The 11,907-nt window shown below is 37.2% G+C and overlaps 1 protein-coding gene across 1 annotated transcript in view; it reads right to left on the bottom strand.

Annotated features, from left to right (window-relative positions):
• The window catches only part of CUBN (cubilin (intrinsic factor-cobalamin receptor)), a 347,579-nt gene that overhangs the window by 30,884 nt on the left and 304,788 nt on the right, over positions 1-11,907 (bottom strand). Inside the window, exon 60 of the mRNA XM_011968102.1 lies at positions 1,721-1,929. Within this exon, the coding sequence (XP_011823492.1) occupies positions 1,721-1,929 (209 nt within the window). The remainder of the gene's footprint in view (positions 1-1,720; positions 1,930-11,907) is intronic.

The following is an 11,907-nucleotide window of genomic DNA, read 5'->3' as shown; positions in this document are numbered from 1 at the left end:
TGCTCTCACCAAAACCACACTGTTATTTTTCTGGTCTCTCAACCTTAGCCCTTTTCAGAGTAAAAACATAAGCATATAATTAAGTGCTCAAATGGGTATTCCCTCCACACATTTTCCTTCCTTTTCTTTTAAAATAATTTTCTTTAAAGTTTATTGCAATGCTAGAACTTGAGTTTATCTTGCACCCTTCTTGCCATTGCCGCCATGGCTGCACCCCCCGATCCACCTCCTCACCTAGGAGGGACCTCTACCTCTCTCTGGAGCCCTCCCAGCTTCCTCGCCTTCCAGTTCCCACAGCTACTGATTTCAGATTAGTCTTCCCTAGCTACTGCTCTTATCACATCACTCATTGGAAAACCTTCAACCACTCCTTATTTTCAGCCACAAAAAGTCTAAAGTCATTAGTTTGACTTTCAGGATCCTTTGTAATCTTGGTATTTCTTTACATAGGCCATCTTATTTCTTGCTACTCTTTAGCACTATTCTGCTTCAATACAGCCAGCCTCTTTACTCTTTCGAGAACATACACATATCAAGTTCTACGACTTTTTGAAAATGTTCACCTTGCCTGAATTCTCTCCTGTCTTAAGTTTTCCCTCGCTCTATCAAGTCTTCCTTGATCATGACAGAACTTCATGAACTTTCTTTCCTTTTAAGCTTGCACATTGCTTCAAGCCTGCGTCAAATGCATTCATTAGCGCTTAAATGCTGACTCTCCTGAACTGTGCATTCTTAATTTGCATGTGTCATCCCATAATTTTCTAATCAGACTTAAGCTTCTCATAAATAGAAATCTTGCCATACTTTTTATTTTTCCCCTGAGAGTGCAGTAGTAAACATTGATTGATGCTACTTAACACTTGTAATCTGAACCCATATAACCTGATAGGTATAATAATTTAATATTAAAGAGTCATTAAAAATTGAAGAGAGGTTTCTTGATTTACTTTCTTATTTTATTTATTTATTTTTTTTGAGATGGAATCTTGCTGTGTCACCCAGGCTGGAGTGCAGTGGCGAGATCTCAGCTCACTGCAACCTCCAACTCCCAGGTTCAAATGATTCTCCTGGCTCAGCCTCCCGAGTAGCTGGGATTACAGGCACCTGCCACCATGCTCAGCTAACTTTTTGTATTTTTAGTAGAGACAGGGTTTCACCATGTTGGCTAGGCTGGTCTCAAATTCCTGGCCTCAAGTGATCTGCCCGCCTTGGCCTCCCAAAGTGCTGGAATTACAGGCGTGAGCCACTGTGCCCAGCCTTGATTGACTTTTAATGGGATTTCAGAACCATTTTAATATCTAAACATAATGTGATAAGCAAATCTATAAGCCTAAGAAATAGACAAATTAAGAGGTGATTATTTGTGTCATTGACATTGTTTATTTCAGGATTTGCCAAAGATCCTTTGAGTATCTCTCTCCAAAAAACCAACCTTCCCATAGATCGTCTCTTGCAAGACACTGATGAACAGGAGATTTAAATGCTAATGTTAGAAGCCAGTCACACAAAATATCTGAGTCACCCATATTAAAGATTAATTTGATATGAAGATAGAGCATCTATAATATTAAATGTTGCATCACTGAAGTATAAGTCATTTTAAAAAGCAGTAGTACCTGTACTCACAAGTTTCAGGACTTCCTGTAATGATATAAACTGGAATACACTATATTAGAGTCTGGGATGAGTAGACTCTGTTAAAAACATAAAACAGGCTTACCTTTACATAATCATAAAGGCATCTTTGCCCAGTACTTGCTGCCTCCAGAGCAAATGTATTGAAGGTGAGGTGAATTACTTTGTTTACAGGTGCAATTATGATCCATACACAGTTTAAATTCTTGTCATATAGTCCATTCGAATCAGAATCAGGAGAGGCAAAGGTATTATTCAAGGCTGTCAGATAACCACCACATCCTTGCTGAGGCCCTGCATTAAAACAAAGACACATCACTATGCAGACCGAACAGAACGAACCTTACATTGTACACGGAGCGTTTTTAAGAAGAACATAGTTTCCATTTTCTGTCATACTCTGAGAACATGGTCAGATCATTCCCTCCTGGGCTCCCTCCTTTCTTCCCTCCCTCCTTTCTTTTCTTCCTTCCTTCTCCCCACCCCACCCCACCCCATCCCTTCCTCTCCCCTCCCTCCCCCCATCTTTCCCTCCCTCGCTCTTTGCTTCCATAGCAGAGCCTTCAGGTGTCTCCTTCTTACTCAGAGTTGCTGAAAGAAGTGGGAAAACACGTGGGGTTCTATATACGTTTTGGGGATTGCTGATGTGATTTATTGAAGATTTTCGTAGCCTTGAAAAATTCAATTTTATACAAAATCAAGTATTTTGCATAATAAAACTGGTAGAAAATGTGCATATGTTTTACTTTTATGTTCCACTTTTATGAACACTGTCAGACTGAAAACTGAATTTATGAAGAATTTACCCAACACACCAAGAAAATTGCTGCCAAGAAATCTTGTATTTACACAGTGTGATAGAAAGAGGCTGAGAGGCATTTAACACTGCAGTCCAGTTTATATTCAGCCACACTCTATATTTAACTTTTTCTTTTCCAAAACATGAGAAGCTAAAGGAAAAAATCTTTATAGAATAAAAAGGCCTTCTTTGAGATAAAAATTTTATAATTCAGAATAAAACTACAAAGGAGAGATAAAGAATAATCTCAAGATGATTAAACGGTCTACCATAAAAGAATACAAAAAAAAAAAAAAATCCTCAGAACATAAGATTTAGTTTTGTCTACTCCATGGCCTAAGCAGATAGCTCAGAAATGATTTAAGAAGAGCATAAAGGGATGAACAATTTATTGACAATTTTGAAAGCAATGGTGAGGACGAAATAAGCTCAGAATAGCCCTAGTAGGAATAGGAATTAAATTGGTGCTGAAAGTCGTGTCTGTAAAGCTTGCATTCTACACAAACATAGGTCATGGCTAGTTCCAGAGTTAAACTTCACTGGGATTGGCCTTCAGTCTATTTTTCTCATTCCATTTTCTGCTCACAGCGAAAGGACTGCTTTCAACATTAGGGGGCACTAAGATTTTGTACTTGGACCTTGGCAGGAAACATGAACAATGGAGGCTCTCCTCAACTCTGTCTGTAAATCCAATGGATGGCAAACGTGCAGGGTGATTTTTGTTACAGGTATATTACTTAGTAGGTCAGGCTTGGCCTGTCCATAGCTTCTAAGTCAGGTGAAACCATAGAGTATTTGCACAGTCAGACATTTCCTGAAGTTGAAATGCTTCCAAAGGCCCAGTTCCTGATATATTCACAGAGGGCATCTAAGACAAAATTATTCTGAAACGTAAGCAATACGCAGTGCTTCACCACACATGACTAATGATTCTGCTCATCTGAACGGGGCCTGCAAACTAAAGAGAGAGTTGGAGTTTGTGGAGTTTGAGCAGCTTTGATTACAGTGTGAACTGACTCTTACTTAAGGAAACCACTTAAGCTTATTGGCATGCATAGTACAGAAGAACAATGACTGAGGGTGTGAATGGATTGGTACATTTATTTACTACATATTGTTTAATATTCAAGAAACTGTATTTAGTATTTAAGTAGAAAAAGATAAATGATAGTCCATTAGTAGTGCTAAGACATAGATAAATAATGATGACACAATTTAGAAAATGATAGGTTCAGTAAAAGAGGCAGAAAAGTCTTACATCTTGCAAAAAGATGAAGATTACTTTGGGCTACAAGGATCTCGACTGTTCCAAGGAGGAGGTGACTTGGATCTGGGTCTTGAAGCATAAATAGAATAAAACCATGTAGAAATGGAATTGGCATTGGCAATTCCAGTCTGAAAGAATCTTATGATCCAAGGCTAAATGGACAAGAATTTACATTATATGCATGGGCAAGCATAACTCTGAGAAAACAACAGGGCACATGAAGGAGAATAATGAGAACCAGGATTTGGGAAAACACGATGGGGTCTTCTATAGAGGGCCTCCAATGCTGGATTATACAGAGTTTGACTATCAGACTGTGTTCTGTGGTTAATGGGATCTATTTGAATGATTTTTAATCAAACAAGTGGTAGAATCAGGATGTACTTGCTAATCAAGTCTTATCTAAAAATTGATCCAGAACCAGCATTTCACAAGTAAGGGAACGGGACTGAAGGAGATGAGACCAGGTGAAAGGACATTGCTGTAGTGAGGGCTGCAGGTAGGAGTGCTGAAGAGTTGGAGGTAGGTAGACAGGAAAATGCTGTTGCTGGGCATTATTCTATTAATACATCAGCTTCAAAAACTAAATGTTATTTATAAACATTCAAGCTATATATTTTATCACTACTTGTTTATTAATTGTTACTAATAAGTTCATAAGGGCAAGATGGCAATTGCACTTGGGCACAGTGAATGCCATTACACACACTTATTATGTAGTACTACTGCTATGACTAATGCCATACGGCAGCACATCCGCATTCCAGGGAACCTGAAACAAGTATCCTTAAATCACTGATGTGTTTGCCATGGATTGAGTGGTAGATAGGCTGATCCTTCCTTCCTTCCTTTCTTCCTTCCTTCCTTCCTTCCTTCCTTCCTTCCTTCCTTCCTTCCTTCCTTCGTTCCTACCTCCCTCCCTTCCTCCCTTCCTCCCTCACTCCTTCTTTTTTCTTCCTTTCCTTTCCCTCTCTCTCTCTCTTTCTCTCCCTCTTTCTTTCTTCTTTCTTTCTATCTCTCCCCTCCCTCCCTCCCTCCCTCCCTTCCCTCCCCTTCCTTCCTTCCTCCCTCCCTTCCTTCCTTCCTCCCTTCCTCCCTTCCTCTCTTCCTTCCTTCCTTCCTTCTAGATGAGGACTTGCTATGATGCCCAGGCTGGTCTTGTATTCTTGGGGTCAAACAATCCTTCCACCTCAGCCTCTTGAATAGCTGGGATTACAGATGCATGCCACCATGCCCAGCTTATTTGACTGATTTTTAATTCTTCAGTCCCTCTGTCTTCAGTCTCTCTCTTTGCACTGCACTAAAATGCAGAGTATATTTTTCTGTGCACTTGATGTTAAGCTTGGCCCTACGACTTGCTTTAGAATGAGTATTAGTGGTCATGAAGCAGTCAGAGGCCTTGAACGTGCTTATGTTCTGTTCTTGTCTTTATTGTTGTCTAGGACTTTGTGCTCCTGTGATCCACTAAGATATCATGTGTTGAGTAACTGCTGGTTCAAAGAAAAAGTGGATTCATGTGGAGCAGACTTGTACTCAGACTCAATTTTACAGCCAACTACAGCCAACCCGCAGCCTGGAACAGAGGCAGGCAAGCTAGTCCGTGGACCCGTAAATGATAAAAACGAATGCTTTCATTATAGGACACTGAATTGTGGATGGTTTGTTATGCAGCACTGTCATGGTAATAGCAGACTAATACACACACTAATATTAACAGTTTGTTTGAGCTATCAAACTATAATAGAGCTCATTGCTCAATTCATAAAATATACACACAGAATAAAGAAAATGGAGAAGAATTATCATCAGATAATCCTGGCCAAAATAGTCAAATAATCTAAGTGAATATCATATTACATGAGTGAACAGGTATTTGTGTAGTGCAGGAAATAGCAATTGCTCTAATTCCCCCACTTTAGTGCTTAAATATAGCAAAACTGCTCTATGCAAAATGAAATGCAAGTGTATATGTCTTTGAGAAAATGTAATGATCAATATTAACAAAAGAAGGGTTCTTTCCCAAAAGGAGCTATTGCCACATTACTCTTTCTGTGTTTCAGTGGTAGAGGAATATCAACAAGGGCGACCTCTGTGACTATGAAATAGAGTCCCATGCATCAGAAAGTCATATATATTTACTATACTGATATTTTGAAATTGTGTTTTTTTTTTTAATGTATAAGCCATCTTAACCTTGATATGTTTAGCATCACCAATCCATCATTTCCTCATTGCTACACATTTTTGGACCACCCAGACAGCTCTCATCCATCAGCACTGGCCTCATCAATCAGGTGTGTCAGTCACTCTCTAATGACACACCCTGTGTCCAAGAACAAATGTCACTCTAACTTTCTTCCCTGAATTGGAAATATCTCTCTCACACAAAAGAGCCATTTCTTCAGAGAAAATACATGTTTTGGCTAAAGGAATATGGGAAACACAACCCCATAATAAGGAGTGAGATCCAGGTCTACTTAATTAAAAGTCAGTAACCGAATCCCGAATTATTGCCTTCCAATGACTAAACCTCAGAGTGAAGCTTAAGCCAAGATCCATCTGATAAGGGAAAAAATAGTTACATTCTCTAAGATAAAATATCTCGAAGGCTTCAGTGGAGTTAGATACATTTTTTAATCGTTATTTGGAGAACTGACATTCTATATGGCTGACATTTTCTTGAGGTTGTTTGGATAGTATCTCTCCCTGTCTCTGGTTGACCACTGCTGAGAAGGTGCACAGCGTGCTGTACCAGCAGATACAGAGTGGCTTGACTTCAGGCACTTTCCTGTTTCCAGCAAGCCATCTGTGGCTTTAGGCTGCAGCTGAAGGAAGCTTTACCGGAAACTACAGGAAGCAGAATACAAAGCCATTGAAAGCTGGTGCCTTAGGGAAATGCGAGCACACCTAGACAGCTTCTTTTCTACCACACAGGGATGCAGAGCTAGAAATGCATTTTCTGTGCATTTATACTGTGATTTATAAGGCTCCAGACACACAATTGCCCCAAAGCAGTGTATTCATGTAACAACATTCAACTACATTTCAGATAAACTGGTTTTGTCTTTTTCTCTAAAAGTAAACAGTGTTTATTATTTTACTTCCTAAACTCCGATGTGTACAATACTTCAGGTATAATATTTATGTTATACAAGAAAAAAGTTAGTAGTTTTTGTAATGAGGTTTTTTATTGTTTTGTTTGTTTTTAGTAGCTTCACTCAATTTGACTCACTTTAGTTATTCTAATTTGAAACCCAGCTTAATCTAAATTAAAATGTGTATTTAGTATGGTAATATTTAGGAATCATAAAACTAAAAGAATGGTAATTTACTAAAAGAAAGGTAATTTCAGCAAGCTAATCAGTAGCTATAGTTAATAGAAAAAAAGCAATACTTGCATAAAGAACTTAGGAGAAGGAAAATTTTATCATCTTTTAATTTATCTTGTATTATTTAGACATCACTGAAAATGCTTTATGTATATATCGTTAGTCCCAGGGCATTTTATGAGAATCATTCTTTCCAACTTGGAAATTAAAAAAATAATTTACTAAGAACAATAATTTACTAAGAAATTAAAAAATAATTTACTAAAAAAAATTTACTAAGAAAAAAATACTGGAAAAAATTATTTCCAACTTAGAAATTAAAAAAATAATTTACTAAGATCGTGTTAGTTGATGCTGAAAAAGCACTTGACAAAATCCAACACACATTCATGATAAAAACTCTTGGCAAACTAGAAAGAGAAGAGAAATTTCTTGACTTGATAAAAACCATCTGCAAAAACCTACCGCTAACAGCATACTTAATGGTGAAATACTAAATGCTTTCTCCCTAAGATCAGGAACAAGCCAATGATATTTATTTCACACCCCTCTAACTCAGCATAGTATTAGAATTCTTGCCAGAATAAAGCAAGGAAAAATATAGAGAGAGACTGGAAAGGAAGAAATAAAATTGCCACTCTTGCAAGTAACTATTATCTGCAGAAAATCCCAAATAATATAGAAAAATATTCTTAGAACTAATATGTGAGTTCAACGAGAACTCAGGATAAAGGAACAATACACAAAAATCTATCAAATTTTAATATACTAACCATTAACATGTAGAGACCAAAATTAAAAAAAATGCCATTTATAATCATTCCAAAAAAATGAAATATTTAGGTATATACTTAATGAAGCATATACAAGATTATGTGATGAAAATTACCAAATAATGAAATAAATAAAAGAAGGCCTAAATAAGTCTAGATACATATATGTTCATGGATTGGAAAACTCAACATAGTAAAGACATCCATTTTCCCCAAATTGATGCATAGATTTAACACAATTCCTATAAAAATCTCAGCAAGGTTTTTCTGCAAACATCTAAAAGCTTAACTTATTTTTATTTTTATTTATTTATGTTTTTTAGGATAGAGTCTTCCTCTGTCACCTAGGCTGGAGTGCAGTGGTGTGATCACAGCTCACTGCAATTTTGAACTCCTGGGCTCAAGGGATTTTCCTGCCTCCGCCTCCCAGTTAGCTAGGACCACAGGCAAGTGCCACCATGCCTGGCTAATTTTGTTATCTTTGGTGAAGACAGGATCATGCTATATTGACTGGTCTAGTCTTGAACTCCTGGCTTCAAGGGATCCTCCCACCTTGGTCTCCCAAAGCTCCAGGATTACAGGCATGAGACACTGCACCCAGCCTTCATTTTAAAATTTATATGGAAAGGCACAGGCCTTCAAATTGCTTAAACAATCTTCACAAAGAAAAATGAAGGGGGAGGAATCACTCCACCTGATAGTAAGGCTTACCATGTAGCTATAATAGTCAAGATAGTGTGATATTGGTGAGGAGTTAGGCACATAATCAACAGAATAGAACAGAAAACTCAGAAACAGACCCATACAAGTATGCCTAACTGATTTTTTTCAAATGTGCCAATGCAATTCAATGAAGGAAGGACAGCCTTTTCAACCAATGGTGCTAGAAAAATTGGACATCCGGAGGCAAAACATTGACTTCCACCTAAATCTCCTATCTAAACCAAAAAGAGCTCAAAATGGATCATAGACACAAATGAAAAATGTAAAATCATATAACTTTTAGAAAAAACAGCAGAAAAATCTCTGGGACTTTGGGGTAGGCAAAGAATTCTTAGACTTGGTACCAAAAACATGATCTATAAAAGAAAAAGTCGAAAAACTGAACTTCAACATTAAAAACTTTTGTTCAGTGAAAGGCCAATATAATGCAAGAAAATTAAAAGGCAAGATATAGACTTGGAATTAACATTTGCAAACCACAAACCACATACTGACAAAGGATCATTGATTGAGAATAGATAAAAAGCTCTCAAAATCCAACAGCAGAAAAATAAATAATTCAATTAGAAAATGGGCAAAAGATATAAATAGATATTTCACCAGGGAATAGATATATAGATGACAAAAAAGCACACGAAAATTACTCACCATTAGGGAAATGCAAATTAATACCACATGAGATATTAATACACACCTAACAGAATGGCTAAAATAAAATTAAATAACAACAACAGCAACAATAACAGTACTCTACAATGAGATGACCAGGGAGGGATGCGGGTCCCAGTTATAGAAAGCCATGACTTACTAATCAAAATAATACAAGCCAGAGCACGATGGAATAGTATCGTAAAGTCCTGAATGAAAATAAATGGCAAACTAGAACTCTATATTCAGAGAAAGAATCCCACGAAATTTAAGAAAATCAAGTCATTTTCATAAAACAAAAACAATGAACATTTTTTACCAGAAGATCTCCAATAAAAGAAACACAAAAGAGAGGTCTTCCAGAAGAAATACATTAATCCCATATGGAAGCATAGAATTTCAGGAAGAAAAGAAAAATAATAGCAATGGTAATTTTACATTATTAATAATTGTGTAAAACAATAAAAATATTTTGTGTACCTATTATGAATGTAGAATTAAAATACTTGGCATATATAGCACAAAAGACAGGAAGTAGGTAAATGGGTTTAAAATGTTCCAAGGTCCTTGGATTGATTATTGATTATAACATGGTAAAAGTATCAATTTTAAATTAGATTCTAACATATTAAGGTTGAATACTGTAATCTCTAAGGTAACTACTGAAACAAGAGTAACAGGATGTATAAATAATAATTTTAAAAGGGGAGTAATAAAAAAGTGATTAATTTTAAAAAGAAAAGATGGTTAAAGGAAAATAAGAAGAGGTGGGACAAACAAAACACAAATAGTACAAAGGTCTATTTAAAACTAATAATGTTAGTAATTTTATCAGATATAAACACATTAAATTCTCCAATAGAAAGACATTGCCAAACAAAAGTCAAATATATTCTTCAGGATAGAGAAAAGTTGAAAATAAAAGGGCTTAAAAATATATCATGCAAATATGAACCACAAGAAAGCTATTGGAAGTTATACTAAATCAGAACAAGTAGAAATTAAGGCAAAAAGTATTTAAAAATGTTATTACATAATGATATGAGTCAATCCACCAGAAAGATACAATAATTATAAATATATACGTGCCACATTACATGGCTTCAAAATAAAAAAGAGCAAAACTCTAGCCAAGATGTTTCTACTGAGCTTCTAACTCTCTTATCTGACTACTTACTGAACACTAGCTGGATATCCTAAAGGTCCCAAATTCTGCAGATAAAACCCAAAATTTTTATTATTTTATTCTGCAAAGCACTATCCTCTCCTAGTAATTTTCTATTTGAATAGTGGTGTCACAAGATATTGTCCAGAAACCTTAGGAGCACTATTATTTCTTTTTCCCAAGCGGCTTCTCTCAAATGGAACACTGTGTTATTGATTCAATATTTTGAGGATTTCTCCTTTCAATCTCCTTTATTTTCATGGTACCACTGCTCTTATCATCCCATGCCTAAACTATTGCAATACTCTCCTAACTTTTTCCCTGGAATGCTGCTTCAAAACATCACCCCCACAGGTGCTAGGATGTGCTTTCTAAAATAAATCTGACTAGATCATAGCACTTTCCAGCTCAAAACAATTAATGGCTCCTCCTTGTACATGATACAGGGCCCTTCATGTCTGGTCTTTGCGTATCTCTCCTGTCTCAGCACCTCTTGTTCTCTGCCTTATGCCCCAAAGCATTACCAATGTTCAGGTTAGTGGGCATCCATTGAAATGGGATGCACCTGTAACTTTGTACATGTGTTTATTTTTCTCCATAGATTGTCGATTTTCCCAATGAATGCCTCTTTCTTTTTTTTTTTTTTTTTTGAGATAGAATTTCACTCTGTCACCCAGGCTGGAGTGCAGTGGTGTGATCTTGACTCACTTCAACCTCTGCCTCCCAGGTTCAAGCGATTCTCCTGCTTCAGCTGCCCGAGTAACTGGGACTACAGGTGTGTGCCACCATGCCCAGCTAATTTTTGTATTTTTTGGTAGAGATGAGGTTTCACCATGTTGGCCAGGCTTCAAACTCCTGACCTCAGGTGATCAGCCCACCTTGGCCTCCCAAGTGCTGGGATTACAGGCGTGAGCCAGCATGCCTGGTAAATGAATGCCTTCTTATCCTCCCAAAGTAATACTATTTATAGCTAAAAATTCTCGCATGTGAAATGAGTGACAAGTATTTTCTAATTTAATCACTGAACCCTATAAGGTCATTATTATTAGTGTACTGTTTTCACAGATAAAAAAAAAAAAAAGACACAGAGTGGATAAATAAATTGTCCAAGATCAACCTCATTGAGATGTACAAACCGAGTTTGTATCTGGGATGTGATGCTCCATGTTTACCATCTTACTCACTGCACCATAATTCAGGACTCACATTCTCTGAGGTGCATCCTCTAACAATCCTGTGTCCTTTCTTCCACCGAACATCCAAGTACCATAGATCCTTTCTTACGTGCTTCCAGTGCCCTTTTGCATACACTTCTGTTAAAAAATTTCCCTGGGGGCTGGGCACAGTGGCTCACGCCTGTAATCCCAGCACTTTGGGAGGTCAAGGCAGGTGGATCAGGAGGTCAGGAGTTCAAGACCAGCCTGACATGGTGAAACCCCATCTCTACTAAAAATACAAAAATTAGCCAGGTGTGGTTGCATGCGCCTGTAATCCCAACTACTCAGGAGGCTGAGGCAGGAGAATCACTTGAACCTGGGAGGTGGAGGTTGCAGTGAGCTGAGATTGTG

Source organism: Mandrillus leucophaeus, unplaced genomic scaffold (assembly GCF_000951045.1).
Source record: "Mandrillus leucophaeus isolate KB7577 unplaced genomic scaffold, Mleu.le_1.0 Scaffold83, whole genome shotgun sequence".
Classification (NCBI taxonomy): domain Eukaryota; kingdom Metazoa; phylum Chordata; class Mammalia; order Primates; family Cercopithecidae; genus Mandrillus; species Mandrillus leucophaeus.
Note: the sequence above shows the minus strand (reverse complement) of the source record. Positions and strands in the feature narration are given on the sequence as shown.